Here is a 23088-nt window from a genome sequence, read left to right on the forward strand (position 1 = left end):
TCCGGTGGCCGGAACTTCCGCCCTACTTCCGCCGAACTTCCGGAAATGGCGATTCTGCACGCAGAAAACATACTGTAAGCTTTCCGGGGACGCCCTACTTCACCCGGAAGTTGGCCGGTACTTCCGGGGGGCGGAAGTTCCGCCCCAAATGACCGGAAGTTCCGGTTTTGACGAGTTTTGTGCATAACGGGCAGATTTCTCTTGCCCTATTTAAGGGGGTCTTCTTCCCCAAAGTTCCCCATCCGTTTGAGCTCGTTTTCGCCCCCATTGTTGACCTTCTTTGAGCTTGCTATCTCCCTCTCCCTCCCATGAATCTTGCATCTATTTGAGAGAAAGATAGAGGAGATCTAGATCTACATCTTCACCAATCAAATCCCTCTCTTTGTGAGGGGAATCCATTAGATCTAGATCTTGGAGAAATTTGGTGTTCCTCCTCCTATTTGTTCTTCCTCTCTTATTCCCCCAATAGCTTTTGTAGCTTTGTTGGAATTTGAGAGAGAAGTACTTGAGCATCTTTGTGGTGTTATTGCCATTGCATTTGGTGCATCGGTTTGAGTTCTCCACGGTGATTCGTGGAAGTGAAAGCAAGAAAGTTGTTACTCTTGGGTTCTTGGAACCCTAGACGGATTTGAGGCCTTTGTGGCGATTTCTTGAGAGCCTCCAATTAAGTTGTGGATGCGTGCCCCAAGCTTTGTGTAAGGCCCGGTTTCCGCCTCGAAGGAAATCCCTTAGTGGAACCGTGACCTAGGCCTTTGTGGCGAGGGTCACCGGAGATTTAGGCGAGGCGCCTTCGTGGCGTTCGGTGTGTGGTGTGAGTACCGCATCTTGGGGTGAGGCCTTTGTGGCGTTGGTGTGCATCGAGCAACCACACCTCAAGGTGAGCCTCTTGTGGCGTTCGGGAGCACTAAGCCACCGCACCTCTCCAACGGAGATTAGCACTCGCAAGAGTGTGAACTTCGAGATAAATCTTCGTCTCCCGCATGCCTCGGTTATCTCTATACCCGAGCTCTTTACTTATGCACTTTACCTTGTGATAGCCATCGTGCTTGAAGTTATATATATCTTGCTATCACATAAGTTGCTTGTATTTCTTAGCATAAGTTGTTGGTGCACATAGGTGAACCCTTGCTTAGAATAAGTTGTTGGTGCACATAGGTGAACCATAGTATATAGGCTTTGGGCTTGACAAAGTAAACGCTAGTTTTATTCCACATTTGTTAAGCCCATCTCGTAAAAGTTTTAAATCGCCTATTCACCCCCCCCCCCTTCTAGGCGACATCCGTGTCCTTTCACCACCCCGAAATCCAGCCGTTGCAGTCTTCGGGGGGCCGGATAATCCGGCCTAAGTTGGGGCCGGATAATCCGCCCCTCACCAAAAATCCGGCCTGTGGAAAAATCCGGCCAAATGTCCGGCCAAAAGTCCGCCCCATGTCCAGGGCTGCTTCGCGTCTGGTCCTTAGCCATTTTTGAGAGGGCCGGATATTTCGAGAAAATCCGGCCCGGATTATCCGGCCTTGGGGAATTTCCGGGCAAAAGTCCGGCCAATAATCCGGCCCCTATACTGAGCCACATTTCCTCTGGTCCTTAGTCGTTTCTTGGGGGGGCGGATATTTCAAGAAAATCCGGCCCGGATAATCCGGCCCTATGGAATTTCCGGCCAAATGTCCGGCCAAAATTCTGGCCCCTGTACTGAGCCACAATTCCTCGAGTCCTTAGCCAGAAATTGGGCCCCGGATATTTTGCAAATATCCGGCCCGGATTATCCGGCATGGTGGTCCTTTTCAGCTGTCTTTTGACTCGTGTTTCCACACAAGACACACACATATTCATGTACCTATATACATCCTGCACCACTTCATCAAACATTAGAGTATCACATACATTGACATCAAACACACAAAACATATTGTGAGAGATGTTCTTTCATACAGTTTGCAGTGAAGCAACAAAAGCCCAAAAAGAGGGTGACAATGCCTCGTAAGAAATATAATTTCCTACGTCATAGTCATCATAACTCAGCCGCTTTGGGGGCCCAACTTTCCTTACCCCTTTCCTTATTGCAATTGGCAAGTCTAGGCTATTATTAGACTCAGCCTGAGATTGATTCTCTTCAGCAGAATCTATACTTGTGCTTCCTTGATTTTCAGGTCCAATGGGTTGCTCCCCCTGCCCCTGGTCTTGTAGCTCCTCCAGAGTATCTACTTGTTCCCTTTGTACTTGTCTTCTAGAGTACACAAGTGGATTCTGCAGCCATCTTTGTGGTGGTACGGGTCTAGGTGGTGTAGGTGTACCAGGAATTACAGGAATCTCCGCAACAATAGGAGTTTGTTGATGTTGCTGTTGGTCACCACCTTGCTGCTCTTGATCACCACCTTGCTGCTCTTGATCACCACCTTGCTGCTGCTCCCCCTATTGAGCATCACCAAGATGGTCAAGCCCTTGGAACAAGCCACTGAGATCACTCGCACCGTCATAAAATGGTTCTGACTCGCGAAACGTAACATCCATGCTTACAAATGTCCTCCTGTCAGTGGGACTCCAACACTTGTAACCCTTCACGTCCGGAGGAATAGCCAATAAAGATACATTTGATAGCCCGATGATCTAGCTTGCCAACAGATGGTCTCGTGATCCCTTACAAAACATGTACGACCAAAGAGTTTGGGTGGTACAACAAAGTCATTGTTATTTAGAAGGAGTTGGCAAGGAGACTCGCATACCTAGAATCTTTGAAGGCATTCCGTTGATCAAATACGTAGCGATCATAACTCGCCTCACTCCATAAGAATTTGGGAACATTCATGGTAAACATAAGAGATCGGGCCACTTCAAGAATGTGCCTATTCTTCCGCTCAGCAACTCCATTCTAGGGAGGAGTGTCGGGACATGAAGTCCGGTGCGATATACCTTGCGAAGATAAGAAAGCAGCAAAAGGTTTGTTGATATATTCGAGTACCATTATCGGTTCGATCACTTGCACCTGAACATTGAATTGGTTTTTCACATAAGCACAAAAACTCTGAAAACAAGTGAACACTTCATCTTTGTGACGCATAAGATAAATCCATGTCATTCTGGAATAGCAGTCAATAAAAGTCACAAAGTACTTCATGCCACTTACTGACACAACAGGACACGTCCATACATCGAGTGCACTAACACAAATGGGGATACACTTCGATCCCTCTACTAACATAAGAGGTTCTCGCATGCTTAGCATATTCGCGGGCATCACAACATAATTTGGTTTTGTCCACTCCATTCATTACATCAGGAAAAACTCGAAACATTTTATCAAACGCCATGTGGTCCATTCGACAATGATGAACTAGTGCCATACTCTCCTTTCCTCCAACAATCGCAATGGGTACTACCTGCAGCGCAAGAAGAAGTGTGTTAGTTCCAACCTGTCAATGGTACCAACCAATCAATCGATTATCCACAACAACATAGTTTCCCGTTACAGAGTTAGTTTCAGTAGAACATAGGCGCAAACACTACAAGCGACACCAACCAACTAAGCCATCACACGCAAAGCTTAGGGCAATGAAAAGGGTGAAGTCAGACAGGGATTGCAAGTTTTCAGCCAACCTAACAAGTACTAAAGGCTCCCAACGACAAAAGAGTATGCTAATTTCTGGTCAGATCGCTCAGACTCCTCGAGTCCTCGTCCTAGTAGCACCGGCGGGAGGCGGAGAGGAACAATCTACGCGCGAGTCAGAGGAATTCGAGTGTTCGACTCCCATGGAACATCTCGCTGCCTGCACGGATTCAAAAGGAAACACATGGGGTCCGAAGAAGAAACCTGACCTACGAAGCACCCGGCGGCGCGTGGATCCCGATCGGGCGCGGCCGGATAGAGGCTATTCGAGCGTCGAGGCGAAGGAGCTATCGGCGTGATTTCCCGCGAGAAGGAGCGCGCGGCGGAGGGGCGAGCCGTGGCATGACGACGTCGGCGTGTTCTGTTCGCCCCTGTCCTGTGGACCGGCGACTTCTGCAAGGTGCTGATGTGGCGGTCAACAGAAGACGCTGAGATGTTTTTTCTTTCAAGGGAAGCAGAAGCCGCGGGCGGAACAGATAGTGGGCCAGACGGCCAGTCACCGAAATAGGAAAAAAGCCCAGCCATCGTCCACGAGTCAGCCACGCATCCTCTTCCCAAAATGAAAAAAAAAGAATGGCAGCCACAGCTAGAGCTAGGGGTGGGCTGTCATGAGTCATGACCGAAAATTTGATCTTTGTATTTCGATCCTTTTGAATTTGGTTCTCTAAAAATAAATACGAAAATTACTTGTTAATTTTACTACCCGGTAATTCGGGTTTGGTTTCAGTCATTACTGAATTCCGTGACAGTTGTTGTCAACATAAAACTTGAAGAGTATTCGGTAAAAGTTTTGGCAACATTTCAGGAGTAAAATCATGTATTCATATCAATTTGAAAAAAAAACATTAACACTGGCACAATATAGCAGTTTGATCAACATTCATATCACACGGTTCATAGTTCATATGTGAGGCAAGCATGGCCGCGGGTTGAGGCAAGGAGACCCCATATCTCCGTTGCTATTCGACATTTCCATTGAACCTCTCCAACGTGTTCTTCAGGTGGCCACCGACCTTGGCATCCTTAGTCGTCTTCCTCGAAGGGGTGCTAGATTCCGGACTTCCTTATATGCCGATGATGCGGCCATCTTTATGGCCCCTATCAATGAGGAGATCTCCTCCCTCGCGCAAATCTTGGGCAACTTAGGCGTCGTCACCGAGCTATTGACCAACTTCGAGAAGAGCCTTGTCACCCCTATTAGATGTAATGATTTCGACCTCGAACACGTGCTGCGGGATATTCCGGCCGCCATCACCAACTTCCCCATGAAATATCTCGGCCTTCTGATGTCTACGCACGCTTCTATTCTCGTAGATAGTGTTGGGTCTCCAAGTGCAGAGGTTTGTAGAACATCAATAAGTTTCCCTTAAGTGGATCACCCAAGATTTATCGAACTCAGGAAGGTAGAGGTCAAAGATCCCTCTCAAGCAACCCTGCAATTACGATACAAAAGTTTTTTTTTGTGTCCCCAACACACCCAAAACACTTGTCAGGTGTATAGGTGCACTAGTTCGGCAAAGAGATTGTGAAATACAAATATATGGATAATTATGAGTGATAATTGACATCTGAAATAAAAATGGTAGCAGGCAAACATGTAGCAGAACTGATTGTAAACGGTGTCTCGGTTAACTGAGATTTTCTTAAGTCTCGGTCACGTCAGGAAAGTGCAACTACAATTTAAAGAAATGTACAACTTAGTCTAGTTGCATATTTCTGATAGAAAAGTGCAATTGCACTTTTTAACTAACAGAAAAGTACAACTCAAACACTTTTTTAAGTGATTTAGACTGAAGAAAATCGACATAGCAAAACCTGCCCATTTTTCTGATCGGTCTTTTCGGTTTCGGTTTTTTTGTTCAGTCTCGGTCTTTTGGGTTATCGGTTTTTAGCCACAGCAATTTCCCAACCATCTCCGCCCCATGTCCGGCGAGGCGAGCGCAGCCCCGACGGCAACTCTCCGTGGCGCGATTCCGGTGACCAATCCTGTTTTGCTGACAAGCTCCTTCACCTGCAAGGGCGAAGCCTCCCTCCAAGCGTTCCGGTTTGTCTGTGAGATCTGATGCCACTGGCGATTTCTCCATCTCCCTCCGTCCTTTCGCGTCCGCCATTTTGATTCAGTGGGGAAGAGTATGGGAGGGACTCCTGCTGGCGTCGGTTCCTCCCCCGGCGATGAGGATCCCGCGGCTTCTATGGGTATGTCTGTCTCAATCTCCGTTCGGCTGACATAACATAGAAAAATACACTCTGTTTCAACCCGGCGGGAGGGAGCTGTTGTTGTTGTTGTTGTACAAAGATGTAGCGATTTAGCTTTGTTTGTTGATTTTTAGGGAGAATGCATGCTTTTCTTTTTACCTCAGCTACATTTCTTAATACTTCGATTTTTCCTTTCAAAATCCGTCTATGAGTGCAGCCCGACTATGAGGTTGTCCGTGTTCTATTCAGCTTTCCACTTGGTTTTCCGGATCCCTTTGGGATACAGAGATAATCTTTATAGAGTCATACTATGAGCTATGTTATAAAGTTGACTGCAGGCACATATCCTGACGTATTCAGTTACTATGGCAGCACTATCCGGTTGGTCGGACCTCCCAATTGATCTCCTCATCAGCATACTGCAACGCCTTGAGATCCCGGAAGCCCTTAAATTTGCAGCCGTATGCACGTCATGGCGGTCGGCGTCCACGGCTGCCGGCATCCCACGTTCTCGCAGGCCATGGCTCGTGTCTTGGGCCGACTTCCTCGAGCAACGGGAATTCCAGGTGGATTCCGATGTGAACTGGGTCCCAGGAGCAGCAACCTGCAAGTTCCGCCATCTCCTTGACGCCGACAAGGTTTACAACGTTAGTTTCCACAAGGGCTGCTTCGTTGCGTGTTGCGGAGCCTCTCATGGATGGCTGGTTCTGGTAAACGACCTCTCCAATCTTGTCCTGTTCAACCCGTTCACCTCGGACATGATCCCTCTCCCGCCGATCACTGATTTCAGTTGCGTCAGGGCTGTCTACGACATCGAAGGAAATTTGGAACACTATCTTTTTATGAGGCACGATGTCTATCATGCAAATTATCTAGGAACATGGTTTTATCAGAAGGCCGTGTTGTCCTGCAGCCCGTGTAATGGTGGTGACTACATTGCGATGATCATCCATGGTGACAGTGATTGGCTTTCTTTCGTTAGGGCAGGAGAAAGCAACTGGCAAACTGCTTCAATTTTAAATGCGAGCAACGAAGACCAGTACATGGACTGTACGTACCACAATGGGAGGTTCTACAGCGTGACATTGCACGGAACAGTGATTAAGTGGGATCTTGATGCACCGGATGGACCAACAAAGGAGGTGATTGTTAAACATTATAGGCACTCTGCACCTATTCTTAGTAGACACCTGGTATCTACACCGTGGGGTGATCTCTGGAAAGTCCGTGTGATCTATACAAGCGCGAAGAGTAGGTATCCAGATAATGTCAAGTTCAAGATTCGCAAGGTTGATACTGAAGGTTGCAGAAAAGTATCGATGGAGGAGTTGAGAGATCATGCGATTTTCATTGGACTGAACCACTCGGCATGTTTACCCACAGAGAATCTCCGTGGTGTACAACCTCAATTAATCTATTTCTCTGCTCCCTGGATGACACAGGCATTTGATTTGCTCGTCCGAATTCCCGACTGGGGAGGTGTAAGGGCTTATGACCCCAAAACAAGGACTTTCAAGCGTGTTTTTCCCTTTGGAGGTATGCGTGATTCGTTGAGCATCCTTTACCCTTCAGAGGTATGGATCACTCCGAATATGTGATGCTCAGGTTAGCACCATTAGTATATCTCAGAAGCTCGTCTGTGTAAATTATATGTAGGATCAGTAGATATTTGTAGGCCTTAATTGCCTGTTTGATTCGTAAGATGGCGAAGCCAACACTTCGATTGGAAGTTTGGAGCCAACCTACAAAGTTGCAACACAGCGACAGCCTCTAAAAGAACTAGCCAAGTTGGTGCGGTGACACGCCCACTGTGGCATATGACTGAAGTTAGGTTATTTCAACTGGATTCCATGAACAGAAAGCTGAAGTTTGACATTGCAGCTAATGTAGGGCATTACACAGCAAAGTTATATTTACATCATGAAAAAGAAAATATTACGGTTTTACATAAATGCCTTGCTGGTATTAACATAAATCCGTGTATTTCCAAAGAGGGTGAAGCCAACACTGTGATTACAAGTTTGGAGCGAACCTGCAAAGTTCCAACACAACGACTAAAAGAACTAGTCAAGCTGGTGCGGCGACACACCGCATGTCGCATATGGGGGAAGTTAGGTTATTTCAACTGGATTCCATTAACAGAAAGCTGAAGTTATACATTGCAGCTAATGTATGGTATTACACAGTAAAGTGTGGTTTACGTCATGGAAAAGAAAAGACTATGGTTTTACATAAATGCCTTGCTGGTATTTACATAAAACCTAGGACGACTTGGCCAAGGCTAGCAACAGAAGGAATTGGTTCTCTACAAAATTTGTGGCTCAAATGGTGGCCTCAACTTAGTTCCACATAACTTCCTATTCCTGAAGAAGTACATAATGGCATTGCAAATGACGCCTTAGAAGAGAAAACGGGTTCATCTTATCATGTTTAAATGTTTAAAACTGGTATTGGCACTAAACTACCCAGTTAGAGGGGATGCAAATTATTTAGCACTAGCTATCAGATATATGTTGCACATTCGGAAATTTAGCTTTGGCGAAATGGTCATACATTATGAAAACACATGCACCTACAATGAAACATCTCGACACATCTGAAGCTCCAGAAAATACCAACAGGAAATCATAGCACATAAGTGTTTCAAGAACCAGACTAAAACATCTTTCAGCTAAAAATACCCTCAGCAGAGTTAACTAGCTGGCCACAACTTTTGTTAACGAGTTAGGGTCACCAGACCAAAAAAAAATGATTGAAGAAAACCAGAAAATCACCTGCAAAAGGAAGATGGGAAATCCATGGAGCTTGAATGTTGGCACTTATTCCTTTTGCAAGGAATTGGGGGCAAAGCTGTTTGCAACCAAGAGAATCCCTCGGCACACATGAGAAATAAATATGGTGACACCGAGTCTCGTTATTTCATCCGGAGAACCACTCCACGCATCTTGTGATAATGGGAACCCATTCATCAGCAAGCCCGAGCTTTAGCATCATGTCTTTCAGACTGACACTCAACTCTATCATAGCCTTTGGTAGTGTCCAGCTTAACTGCACAATCCACATTCTTGGCTTTCTTTCTTCGCAAATAGTGTACACAGTCATAAGCATGACAAATCTCGTAAACTAAAGAGCCTTCACAGAATACCACTACGTATGTGTACCGACGGAAGCTCAAGCTATTACCCTCGTTTGCTCAAGCTACACGATTTCAAAAGTGCCTCTTACAAATGCAAAGAACAAACCAACTCAAACAAAGAAGCAAAATATGGTCGGTAAAAAAAACAAGCTTCACTGATGTACTCGTGGGCCCAGCTAAACATAACAGTGGATTTCTTCAGTGGTACAAGGAATTTGTTTTGTATCCCGTCTTGGTCAGAAACAGGTAGCATTCAAATATTCTTCTTGGAAAAGCATAGTTTTAAGTATGATTGCAACCATTTTATATTTGGTTTATCCAACAATTGAGGTTATTGCTTCTTTTCGTGCATGCAAATGATCTTTATAAGGTTCAAAGATACTACTTAACAAAGGCTAAACTTATTATTAGCCGCAGAGTAACTTAAGTACTGACTACCAAGATTATTACATCGACAGGAGCATGCTGTAATGAAACCTGCTGCACTTTTGTGCAACATCAACACACGAAGTTCTGCATGTTTTCATAGTAACAGCTAAATCCATCCAGAGGAATAGATTGCCCTAGATTGTACCAGAAGTTTCTTCACCCCATTTTTAACCCAGCAGGAAGTCTGCAGGCTGCACTTTTGCTACACACCCGAACTTGAATGTACTGTATTTCCTGTGCACGCCTGTAAGCTTGCCACCACCGGCATTCTGGTGGAACTGTACCATCATGTTGGAGCACTCACTGAAAAAAAAAAACAGGCAAAACAAAAGAGCAGACAAGTCAATATACAGCCTCCTAATGACATAAATGTTTGTAAATACAGCTAGTCAGCGACAGCAGGCAAACATACATGAGCTGATCTCTAGTGTATCTGCTATGCATCTCGCAGACCTTTGTCCATTGCCAGCAGCGACTGATAGCACGTTGTGCAGTGTAAACCGCAGCGGCAGCAAGCAGGGAAGGGCGGTACTTGAGCATCTGGTATTCAACCAGGCATAGCTCCAGCATGAAGAATGAAACGAGATGTAGCTGTGGTGGTTTACAACATGTTGTCATCACAATGCAAATCGTTATTGCTGTCGATGTAAGGAAATACTAATCAGAAGGTTACGATACTTCACCTTCCTGTCAGAATCTGCTGCCTTCAGAAACCTTCTCAAAAACACATATGGTGTTGGTACAGACATGTTAAACTCCAGAGTGTTTAAAATCCACTTTTCCTGCTCAAACAGAACCTTAAACTATATTAGTGCAAAACAAACAATAGCCAATATGCCACTCTTCATGCTGTACTGATGATGTAACTAGAAACGATTGCAACTAGTTCGCAGTCAGTTTAACGTTACCCACGATATAAAGGAAATGTGCATAGAACTTCATCCATGATGGAATGTTACATAGATATATGCAAGGATTACAAACAATAGCCAATAAGCCACTATAAAATATAGTAGAAGCTGAAGAAATCATTCAGAAGATTACTGTCATGGTGTACTAATGAAATGAGTGCACCTTGTTTGCAGTCTAACATCTGTGGTCGGTTTAATTATTTAACGACGATGTAAACGGACATGTGCATAGGAAACTTCATCATGATGGAACGTTGCCTATATAGATATGCGTGAACTATATTAAATGATATTACCATTTCCAGAACCTCTCCTTTCGTATAAGCCCGGTCAGATATTATCACTAGATCTTCAACAACCGGAACTGCGACTTCCTCGTATTTGCAAGCAAGAAGCATAGCTGTCATTCCAACTAGCTGTAACTTCTTCCTTGGCACCACTTCTTTTTCCAAGAATCTGTCTATTAAGTTCACAGTAAGAAAGAGGGTCTCTTCCATCAACTCAAACTTGTAATGAACCTATCAAGAGAAATATAATATATAATGAGTCCCAAATACACAGTTTCAAATAAGTACAATCTGTAGGATAGAGAAGGTCCAGGGTTTTCAAGTTTTTCTACCTCAATGAGCCAATCTATCAGAATAGCTCTCATCTTTTGATTTATGTCTCCTTGACTGGACATGTAATCAGGACGCACACAGCTTGTTTCCTGTGTAAAACCATATTGGTATTTGGTTATACTGAAACTTAATAAACTCTTCAGGACACACACACAGCAAGGGAAGGAGTACATATTGTTTTTCAGTCATGCAATGAGCACAAGCTGCTATCAGTTGACATACAGATGTTTCATGATGATAAGAATTTTCATCAAAAAGATCACGATTTATTATGAGTACATATGGTTGATTTCAGTGGTTCAAAGATGATGTATTTTATCTGACATGGTGATGAGAAAGCAAAAATGTTATCTTGTTTTAGCTTCAAAACTATATTAGCTGTGGCAGCAGATGAACCAATAACGTATCACAAGGACAGGGAAGATCATAACAAAATCCATATCTTGGGATAAACTACTCTAATTTTGATTCAAAACTTTCACTGTCATAGCAGTTAGTGAAACACAAATTTTCAGCATTGTATATGAAAATTATTAGTAGCTTAAAAGTGGTAAAGACCACACAATCCTTTCATTGTAAGCCACACATATTTTTCGTTAATGCATTTCATTAAAGCATTAGCTGTGACCCTAGCTCAGCATTGTATTCAAAACATTCAGTAGCTTAAAAAGTAGTAAAGACCACAATCCTTTCATTTGAAGCCATGCACCTTTTTGGTTAATGCATTTCATTAAAGCACTAGCTGTGACCCCAGATGAATCGGTACAGTACCACAAGGACAGGGCAGATCATAAGAACAGGTAAGATCCCTATCTTGGGATAAACTACGCTAGTTTGTATTAAAAATCTATGAACATAAAAACTTTGGCTGTCCTGTTGTCCTTTGGTGTCATACCAGTTACTGAAACACAAAAATTCAGCATTCTATACTGAAAATTAGTTGCTGAAAAGTGGTAAAGGTTGTCACAATCCTTTCATTTCAGGCATGCATCTTTTTCGTTAATGCATCTCATTAAAGCATTACTACAATAAAAGTTATGGTATAAAGTGTAGTGATTACAGGATCCCAGTCAAATTCAATTATTTTACTAGTATGCATGGGCATATCCTGTTCATTCAACCAGATTGTAAGTAAGGTGTCTTGACATTTCATAGAAAACCAGGCATTATTTTTCACAAAATGAAGACACGTTATATGGGGCAGTAGGTCACCTCATTTTCCCAGTAGTACTTGTACATCTCCTCGACATACTCAGTCGCGGCAAGCGGGTTCCCCGCGTCAGCACTGTCGATGTCCATGAGGGATTCATCATCCTCCGAAGCAGCATCCTCGAACTCGTTCTCGTCCTGCGGTGCCAAATGCAGCAGTAAGCTGGAGCCACATCCCCTGGTGTTAAAACAGTGCAAATATAAATCGTCACAGAGCATATAGTACCATATCAGCGTCGTCGACCGACTCGGACTCAACATCGTCGTCAGTGTCGGTGGTGACGCGCTCGTTCTTGGGACCGAATCCGGGCGGTGCCGCGGTGGCCTGACGGCCAGGCTGCTCTCTGTTCCCCAAGGAGGCCGCGAAGTTCCTGAATTAGCAAGCAGGGTGGCGTCAGATCAGGGGGCTCCAAGAAACGTGGGAGCACGGGAAGAGCGAGGGGGCTAACCTCGTGACTGGCCGGCGGCTCACCGGCGAAGGTTTCCGCTCGTCCCTCCCAGTCTTCTTCCTGAAAATAAGGGAAGAATGAAGGGGTTAGTTAGAATCTCGATCCAAGAAACGCAGGTCGGGAGAGGGCGAAAAAAGACGTCTTTGTAGGAGATCGTGCAGGGGGCGAGGGGATTACTCTAGCATCGGCTTCTTGGCGATCGCGCAGGGGTAGGGGCGCGCCCCCATGACGTTGTTGATCTCCCCCAGCGGCCTCCGGTTCCCCATCTCTGCAGGAATCGAGGAGGAATCATCAAGAAAGTCGGAAAGGGGAATCGCGACGGCGCCGCTGAAAGCAAGAACCCAAGAAGACCCAGGAAGAAGTCGGGGGCGGACGCGCACGCACCTCGTACGCCGGGCCCGGGCTTGGCCGCCACGGGCCTCCGGTTCTCGCCCGCACTCTCCATGGTCCCCGCCGCCGGGCAACCTACACAAGACGGGGTCAGGATCCAAGAACCGCGGCGGCGCACATGGAAGGGCGATTCGGGAGGCGCACCCACCCCAGGGAGCGGAGCGGGAGCAGATCGATCCTTGTCCGATCCGGGGCTAGAGCGGATGCGGCAGCGCGGCCATGCAGAGTCGACGGGGATTGGAGAAGAGCAGGGGGGCGGCGGCGGCGGCGGCGTTAATAGCAGCAATGGCAACCCCCCTCCACTGTGTCTGACGACCCGTGTGGAAGACGGAGAGAGAGAGATATAGAGAGGGGGAGATCGGGAAGGATTTACAGATTTCAGGGATTTGTTTTTTCCGATGTGGGAGAGAAGGAGAGAGAGTGTACGAGAAAAGTGAGGGGGTTTGTCTTGTCTGTCTCTGCGCGGAGGGGGAAACGGGTTGGATTTGAAACGAACGAAAGCGGGGGAGGCCAACGGCTAGTGGGCCTCGACGGGCGGGTCGGACAGGGCCGGCCGCCACGTGGTCGTAACGGTCCGGGCGCCACGGCGCGCTCCTGCACGCACGTGCTTTCCTTTCGAAATCGGTCGCCCCCGGTCCGGCCGCCGCGGCCTCCCACCCGGGCCGCTTCTGCTTCTGGTTAGGCTTGCTGGGTCACGCACTCACGGTGGGGACCACGCGTCAGTCGGGACAAACGGCCAACAGTTCAAACCACGACGATACAGTCGTCCTTGTCATCATTAATAATCAACCGCTCGAGTGCAAACTCGAGTCCACCGTACATAGGGTCGCGTTCCCATCCTGGTTGGGTGCAGGCTACCTAAATGTTAACCTCTCCAAGAGCATCTTCTTCTTTTTTGAAAAAAAAAAACCTTAACATTAAGAAAAACATCGAACAGTATAAAGCACTCGACAAAAAAAAAATACAATGCAATCCTTGAGATGCCCTTCGTCATCAACCCCCAGACACATGTCGTTCCTACCTTAGTCAGTCTGGCGTTGTTGGATGCGGATGGGAAGTCGCCGAACAGGTCAAGAAGACCACATCCGTCCCATAAATGGGGAAGAAGGAATAACCGCCGATGAAGCTCCATGACAATCCGAAGATCCTCCCATGCATAAGAAGTCCCTGAGAATCACACCACTCCCACAATCTTCTCGATGTCGTCGCCGAGATGGGGCTGAAGCTGGGAAGACTTTATTGGAGATGACGACGCCACCACCGCCAGAGCGGCGCCCCACCAAAACTTCAACCTAAAACCAGAAAAAGAGAGCCCTCCGACGACTGGAACCGATATCCACCCTCCTCCATGGCCCGAATGCCACAAAATTGGGCAGATCTACGGCTGGGGGGCCGTAAGAGCCTCCTGAATACCTCTAGCGATTCCCAAATAGAACGCATGTATGTGCGTCGGTATCACGCTATTTCCTATTGGGGTGTTGACACATGCGCTCTAATTTTTACACGTCAACGATCCTAAACGGGCGATCCCAATAGCAACTAAACCAATCTAAAATTTAAAATTTGGTGGATTTCATTAGAATTTATACAAAATTTGGCAATTTTAAACTAAAAGTAGTAAATCCTAATCTAACGACGAACGGTAGAACGCACTTAAGTCCAGGTTGACGACGTCGTCGCCTTCGTAGGAAGAGCCGAAGTCAAAGTCATTGCTCTCTTCGTTATCCTCCGTTTTTACTGCATTTGCCGGTGTCGGTGCCGGTGCAGGGGCTTCGAGGTCGACAATGTTGTTGCTGTCGAATGTCGACCACCACATTGCCTGCCATTGCGTCGTAGCCGCCGCGTCCTCGTCGATCGACCGGTGCACCAACAAATGCTGCCCCGGTGCGTCCTCTCTAATACGTCGACTCCACAGTTCGCTGCCTGCATCTCTAGCTCCGCCTCCCACCACTTATGCTCCTGCTGCGGCGGCATCGACAGAAGAACCGACACGAGGATTGGCGTCCTGCGATGCTCGAGGTATAGGCACCCATGTCGGGGCGAGTGTGCCTCCTCCTTCTTCACCACCGCCTTCCTCTTTATTGGCGCTGAGGAAGAACTGTGTGGCGCGTCGACGATGCCGCTACAGCGCCTCGACAGCAGATAGGGCACCAAGAGCTACCACCTTGCAGAGTGCGACGATCCGAAGCGGGAGTAGGATGGATGCGCTGGAGTAGCATACTGCGCCATCAGGAAGCGGACGAATCATCGTGGAGGATCGCTGACATGTATGTCGCAAGCGTTGCGTCGATGCCCCGCCCATACTACCAAGAGCGCTGGTCGATTCTATTGAATCGTTTGGCACCGAGGCTAGAGAAGCGCGCGATTTCCACATCCATCTTGCGCTGGAAGACGGCCCACTAGTCCGGGCTGTTCGGAGCCTATGTTGGTTGGTTCCGCTGCGCTGCCAGTAGCTATGGTAAGACCTTAAGCGGCGCATGTCGAATTAAGCCAGTATCCCGAGGTCGAGTCCAGGGACTTGACCTTGAAGTGGGTTTTTGCGGGATTGCCACAAGAGCAGTTAACTGGTACATGATCTATCACATGAACCAGCCCCATCTACCATTATCCATGTACAAGATATAAATACTTTAAGCAAAAATATTACAAAGATTCATAGAATTTATGGATTGTTTTTACAATGGAGATTTTACTTGACTCTACGATTCAACCAAAATTTTGAGGGCTACTGACATAGGCATCTCAGATGGGCCTGCCGAATAAGATACCTGGGGATAACTGAAGGCCCACGACCCGAAGTCTATGAAGCTCGGAAGCCCAACAAACATTGATATGGAAAATAGATGTATTAGGAAGTCTTGTTGTAATACGAGAAGGACTCGTGTAAACCTTCCGAACATTGTAAACTTGTACGATACGAAAGCCTCGGCTCCACCTCCTATATAAAGGGGAGCCGAGGGAGAAATAAAGAATCGAATCATTGTCAACACAAACCCTAGTTTTTAGCAGTCAAGCACCTTTTTCGGCTGAAACCTTCGAGGTCTACTTGCCCTCTACTTTCCGCGAAACCCTAGTCTACAACTTGTAGGCATTGACAAGTTAATACCTTGTGAATTGGCGCTGTCTGTGGGGACTGGAGGCGACAAGGAGCTGATCTCGATGGCACGTTCAACATCAACGACATCATCAGTTGAAAGCAACGCGATGGATGGAGGTAAACATGTCAAACCTGATCTCGTCGATTTTGTTCCTCACCCTCCCGACCGTTTGCATGCATATGCCGATCTGGAGGAGTCGATGGAGATGACGTTCAGGAGCTTCCACTTTCGCGTCGGAGAGAAGGATCACATCGTTTGGCGGCACCGATTTTTTCGAGAACGTTAGCGGCGATTCTGATTTCTCGGGATCATCATCATCAATCGAGTCAGGCGACGAGGAGGCTTCGCCGCCAAGCTACATCAAGTCCACCGCCGGCGGAGAACTCGTCAATCTTCTCGGCGACATGTCTTTCGGGTCGTTCACGGATTCCGATCTGGACAGTGACTCGGAGAGCATCGACAGTTTCGACTTCATCGACAGATCCACTTCTATTCGGGAGGTCTTCGCCGATCGTTACGACGGTATCACCGACCCCGAAGATGAAAACACAATGACAAAATATCACCAAGTCTACGTGATTGGAGAAGCAAGCCGACAAGAAGATGAAGCGTCGGAAGCTTTCGATGACTTGGGCAACCCATACATTGACCCCGTGAATCTCACCCACAGAACAAGCTATAATATTCCAGGTTTAGAGGCTATAAAATGAGAAAACACCAAAGTGTGCATTGCATTCATGCATAGAAAATCCGGGGAATTTTCGCGCTTTCAAATAAAACCTATCACAATAACTGAAGTTTCACTTGACTTGCTGGAATTGAAGTAGCTCATCAAGTCAAGCGCTATAAACCTCAATGTGACCTTTGTTAAAATATTGTTTTTTGTAGACATAATTTGATCCAAAGGTTGGATCAAATGGAACTAGAACTATTACACAACACTTTAAGTAAGGATCAAATACCAAATCCTATAAAGGATATATCATAACATGGTATTCCTTACAGCAACACATTCTTTAAGAATCAAACCCTAACTTAATAACACTTAAAAGTTAGCAACTACCTTTGTGTGTAATTTAATTCAGTTTGAAACTCATTACCAAATAAGCTAAACCATAGGGTCTAAAGTGCATAAAAGCCACACGTTTTTATTTAAATCATAACTTATTAAATATATGGAATATCATAAAACTAAATCCATTTACATTATGAATTATAGTTCAAACTATTTGAATAAAACTAACTATGTTATTTTGAAACTCATATGATTATGCCTTGGTGTATTCAAACACCAACTATCCAAAATTGAGAAATAACCCCCAACCTCGATCTTTTGACCAATAAAATAACATAAATCCAATCATACATGATATGGAGCACTATTCACAAGTATAAAAGCATTCACAAGATATTTAGTAGCAAATGACACTTGGCTATCCAAAAATAAATCATATGAGAGGATAATGATCATGCCACATAGGATGAAAATATCTACATGACTTGCATCCCAAGCTTTGCCACCTCATGCTCAAAGGATTGCTATGGATGAGGGCATGACAACCAAGCACCTTACTCATCAAACCAAAACAAGAGTCACCCACCTATGTGTCATGATGCTAGAGCTTGCCCAAGCCTATAAAAGGAGCCACACCCTTCATCCATTTGGTCATCTTGTACCATGCTACAAGGAAACCAAAACCTTGAGACCTTCCATATGCATTAGCTAGGATCAAGATGAAGAAGCTAGGAGGTGGAGGCATACCACAAGATGCATGTTTATCAGATTTCCTGAAGAACAAGCTACAGAAGATACCAAGGTATAATTCCTAGGCAAACCATATATTTAGAGGATCATATCATCGTCTCTTGAGTAGGACCTTAGGAAACCAATTCCATAATCATCACAACTTGGTAGTGATCATAAACCCTAAGAATCTAGGAGAAGTGTTATGAGAGGAATAATAAAGAGAGATTAGTGAGGAATAAGTTGATCAGGTCTAATGCATGATCATGCTTTGTAGATATACATGATAAGATGAACCTATATGATCAATAGATCTCATCCATCACATGAAATAATAAGTATATCACTAGTAGTTAACCAGGCCAATCCTCATGCCTTGAATGGAGGAGTAATGACATTAAACCTAAACCATGTTTATCCAAACATTTGGGACAACCCTAGAATTTCCTTGATACAAGAATTCTAACTATGTGAGGAGGAGTAACCCTAGACAATAAAACATAATTTTAGCTAATGCTTATACCCAATTCTAGCTTATGTATCACTTTAGAGATCACAACTAAAACCCTAGATCACAACGAAAGCCTCTGACATTTCTTGCTGCGCACGGCTTGCTTCTCCAATTACATAGACTTGGTGATTTTTCAGATTTTGATTTTTGTCGAGGTTGGTGACACCGTCGTATAGATCGGCGAAGACCTCCCGGACAGAAGTAGATTTGTCGATAAAGTCGAAGCTGTCGCTGCTGTCGAAATTGCTGCTTATACTTGAGTCCGCAGACGACTCGAAGGATATGTTGCCGAAGAGTTTGACGAGTTGTTCTCTTGTTGCAGCCTTGCCAAAGCGTGGTGGTGAGATCTCCTCGGCACTTGACTCGAACGATCACGATGAATCCGGAAGATCGGAATCCACCACCGGCGTTCTCGACGAAACCGGAGCTTCGAGACGATGCGATCCTTCTTTCCCGACGCGGAAGTAGAACTTCCCGAACGCCATCTCCATAGGCTCTTCCAGATGTGCATATGCATCCAAACGGGAGGGTGGGTGAGGAACAAAATCGACTAGACCAGTTTCGATCTGTTTACCTCTATCCAACGCGTTGCTTGCCACCGATGACGTTGACGATGTTGAGCGTGCCATCGAGATCAGCTCCTTGTCGCCTCTAATTCCCACAGACGACGCCAATTGACAAGGTATTAACTTGTCAATGCCTACGAATTGTAGACTAGGGTTTAGTTGGAAGTAGAGGGCAAGTAGATCTCGAAGGTTCAGCCGGAAAAGTACCCGACTGCTAGAAAACTAGGGCTGTGTTTGACAATGAAATCGATCCTCTCTTTCTCCCTCGACTCCCCCTTATATAGGAGGCGGATCCGAGGGTTTCGTGACTTACAAGTTACAAAGTCCGGGGGACTCCTTGAATCCGTCCCGTAATCGTTACAAATCATATTCCTATTACAATTCTATCTTTCCAAACTATCTCTTAATTGGGCTTCCGAGCTTCCCAAACATCGGGTCGTGGGCCTTCACTAAATCCCGGGTACCATCTTCGGTAGGCCCATTGGGGATGCCTATGTCACTATGCACTTGTTATAAATTTCAAATCATTAAAATAGATCTGGTTTCTAAATTTAAAAGGAATTGAGATGAATATTTAAACCCATTTTCATTTTACTCTAAACTCACAAAATATCCATATAATAAAAATTCCAATACTTGTTTAGACAACCAAACTAAGCAGGGAGCATGATTATTAAATTGTTTTGATATTCAAATAATTTAGAACCTGTAAAATAAGATAGAATTCAAATTTGAATACAAATCAGTAAAAAAAAATATAAAACAAAATTTAAAAGAGAAAAGAGAGGGAACTTACCTTAGTGGCGCGATGTATCTAGATCCGGATACGGTGGCAAGTGAGCAAGGATCGGGTCGTCGCATCCTTAGTGACGCGCTACATCGGCGCCTGGGTGTAGTGGAAAATGAGCAAGGGTCTTCGCATTTGGCTCGACGAGTGCGAAGGGTAAGGAAGCTAGCTGAGCCTAGGAGGTTTCGCTTAGGTAGCTGGAACGTAGGGTCCCTGACAGGTAAGCTTCGGGAGATGGTTGATACAGCGGTGGGGAGAGGCGTTGATATCCTTTGCGTCCAGGAGACCAAGTGGAGGGGACAGAAGGCGAAGAAAGTAGAGGATACCGTCTTCAAGTTGTGGTATACGGGAACGACTCCAAACAGAAATGGAGTAGGCATACTGATCAACAAGAGCCTCAAATCTGGAGTGGTAGACGTCAAGAGATGTGGGGACCAAATTATCCTTCTCAAGCTGGTAGTTGGGGACTTAGTTCTCAATGTTATTAGCGCTTATGCCCCCACAAATAGGCCACACTGAGAACACCAAGAGGGAGTTCCGAGAAGGCCTAGAGGACTTGATCAGGGGTATGCCCGGTGGCGAAAAGCTCTTCATAGGAGGAGACCTTAATGGCCACGTGGGTACATCTAACATAGGTTTTGAAGGGGTGCATGGGGTCTTTGGCTATGGCATCAGGAATTAGGAAGGGGAAGATGTCCTAAGCTTTGCTTTAGCGTACGGCATGATCGTAGCTAACACCCTCTTTAAAAAGAGACAATCACATCTAGTGACTTTTAGTAGTGGCCACCGCAGCAGCCAGATTGACTTCATGCTCTCAGGGAGAGAAGACAGGAGTGTGTGACTAGATTGTAAGGTGATACCTAGAGAGAGTGTTGTCCATAAGCATAAGCTTGTGGTGGCTGACTTCCGCTTTCGACTTCGTGTCCAGCGGGATAATCGGGCGAAAGTCACTAGAACGAAGTGGTGGAAGCTCAAGGGGGTAGCTCAGACGTTCAAGGAGAGGTTCATTAAGGAGGGCCCTTGGGAGGAAGGAGGGGATGCGGACAATATGTGGATGAAGATGGCGACATGTATTCGTAAGGTGGCCTCAGAGGAGTTAGGAGTGTCCGGGGGAAGTAGAAGCGAAGTTAGGGATACCTGGTGGTGTGATACGTCTCAAACGTATCTATAATTTCTTATGTTCCATGCTACTTTATTGATGATACATACATGTTTTATATACACTTTATGTCATATTTATGCATTTTCCGGCACTAACCTATTAACAAGACGCCGAAGAGCTCGTTCATTGTTTTCGTCGTTTTTGGTTTCGAAATCCTAGTAAGGAAATATTCTCGGAATTGGACGAAATCAACGCCCGGGATCTTATTTTTCCACGAACCTTCCGGAAGTCCGGAGGATACGAAGTGGGGCGACGAGGCGCCCACACAACGAGGGCGGCGCGGCCCGAGTGCCGGCCGCGCGGCCCTGGCGTGTGGGGCCCTCGTGGCGCCCCCGACCTACCCTTCCGCCTACTTAAGCCTTCGTCGATAATAGTTCCGAGTACGGAGAGCCACGATACGGAAAACCTTCCGGAGACGCCGCCGCCGCCAATCCCATCCGGGGGATTCAGGAGATCGCCTCCGGCACCCTGCCGGAGAGGGGAATCATCTCCTGGAGGACTCTTCACCACCATGGTCGCCTCCGGAGTGATGTGTGAGTAGTTCACCCCTGGACTATGGGTCCATAGCAGTAGCTAGATGGTTGTCTTCTCCTAATTGTGCCATCATTGTTGGATCTTGTGAGCTGCCTAACATGATCAAGATCATCTATCTGTAATTCTACATGTTGTGTTTGTTGGGATCCGATGAATAATGAATGCTATGTTATGTTGATTATCAATCTATCATCTATGTGTTGTTTATGATCTTGCATGCTCTCTGTTTCTAGTAGAGGCTCTGGCCAAGTCGATACTTGTAACTCCAAGAGGGAGTATTTATGTTCGATAGTGGGTTCATGTCTCCATTAAATCTAGGGGAGTGACAGCAACCCCTAAGGTTGTGGATGTGCTGTTGCCACTAGGGATAAAATATCAATGCTTTGTCTAAGGATATTTGTGTTGATTACATTACGCACCATACTTAATGCAATTGTCTGTTGTTTGCAACTTAATACTGGAGGAGGTTCGGATGATAACCTGAAGGTGGACTTTTTAGGCATAGATGCATGCTGGATAGCGGTCTATGTACTTTGTCGTAATGCCCAATTGAATTTCACACTACTCATCATAACATGTATGTGCATGGTCATGCCCTCTTTATTTGTCAATTGCCCAACTATAATTTGTTCACCCAACATGCTATTTCTTATGGGAGAGACACCACTAGTGAACTGTGGACCCCGGTCCATTCTTTTACATCGAATACAATCTCATCGCAATATTCGTTCTACTGTTTTCTACGCAAACATCATCATCCACACTATACATCTAATCCTTTGTTACGAGCAAGCCGGTGAGATTGACAACCTCACTCGTTAAGTTGGGGCAAAGTATCTTGGTTGTGTTGTGCGAGTTCCACGTTGGCGCCGGAATCCCCGGTGTTGCGCCGCACTACACTCCGCCGCCATCAACCTTCAACGTGCTTCTTGACTCCTACTGGTTCGATAACCTTGGTTTCTTACGAGGGAAAACTTGCCGTTGTACGCATCATACCTTCCTCTTGGGGTTCCCAACGGACGTGTGCTTTACCGTCACAAACAGCAAAGCTTTTTCTGGCGACGTTGCCGGGGAGATCAAGACACGCTGCAAGGGGAGTCTCCACTTCCAATCTCTTTACTTTGTTTTTGTCTTGTTTTATTTTATTTACTTCTTTGTTTGCTGCATTATATCAAAACACAAAAAATTTAGTTGCTAGCTTTACTTTATTTATTATCTTGTTTGCGTTCTCCATATTAAAAACACAAAAAAATTAGTTACTTGCATTTACTTTATTTGCTTTTTGTTTATTTCATCATGCTTCCTCCTAAGTTTACTCTTAAAGATATACCGGTAGGACAAGGGTCTATAATTGGAAGAGATAATATAGAAGAATTTTTCACCCATGTTAGCATGAATGAAGATCTTGAAGATATACCCTGGCAAAAACTGGTCCCTACCTATGAAAGTGCCTCTGCACTGTTTGGTACACATGATAGAAACTAGATTTATTAGTCTCAACCCCATGATACAACACATGTTTCTTACACTTTCCGATATGGAGAGGGGAGAAAAGAGAGATTTTGTTTTAAAAGTCCTTGTTCGAGAATTTGAGGATATAGCTAAAGAAGCTAGAAAAGTTTTTATTAAGCATAAGAGACTTGGTTTGTTCACCGATTTTAAAAGAACACTTGAAAAGATGGACATGGATAGAATAAGGTATACCAATAATGTTAATGATGGTGGGGAGATTAAAGCACCAATAT

At 45.5% G+C, this 23088-nt stretch overlaps 1 protein-coding gene across 1 annotated transcript; it reads right to left on the reverse strand.

The window, feature by feature from the left end:
* Window positions 1-9291: 9291 nt before the first annotated feature.
* LOC124676587 (cyclin-B2-1-like) lies at window positions 9292-13008 on the reverse strand. Its single transcript, XM_047212627.1, has 10 exons — window positions 12936-13008; window positions 12729-12819; window positions 12552-12611; window positions 12329-12473; window positions 12106-12240; window positions 10893-10982; window positions 10570-10647; window positions 10046-10144; window positions 9775-9953; window positions 9292-9665 (listed from the first exon to the last, which is right to left on the reverse strand). Exons 1-10 carry the CDS (start codon window positions 12994-12996, stop codon window positions 9530-9532), a joined length of 1074 nt encoding a protein of 357 aa, XP_047068583.1. The 5' UTR covers window positions 12997-13008; the 3' UTR covers window positions 9292-9529.
* Window positions 13009-23088: the final 10080 nt, after the last annotated feature.

This window comes from Lolium rigidum, chromosome 7 (assembly GCF_022539505.1).
Source record: "Lolium rigidum isolate FL_2022 chromosome 7, APGP_CSIRO_Lrig_0.1, whole genome shotgun sequence".
In the NCBI taxonomy this organism is placed as follows: domain Eukaryota; kingdom Viridiplantae; phylum Streptophyta; class Magnoliopsida; order Poales; family Poaceae; genus Lolium; species Lolium rigidum.

Bases quoted from the DNA above. Each gene is read 5' to 3' on its own strand.
- LOC124676587 (XM_047212627.1), bottom strand. From the start codon at position 12,996: ATGGAGAGTGCGGGCGAGAACCGGAGGCCCGTGGCGGCCAAGCCCGGG. The intron at 12,820-12,935 runs GTGCGTGCGCGT...CGATTCCTGCAG, and splicing joins GCCCGGGCCCGGCGTACGAG to AGATGGGGAACCGGAGGCCG. The intron at 12,241-12,328 runs GTACTATATGCT...TTGGCACCGCAG, and splicing joins CGGTCGACGACGCTGATATG to GACGAGAACGAGTTCGAGGA.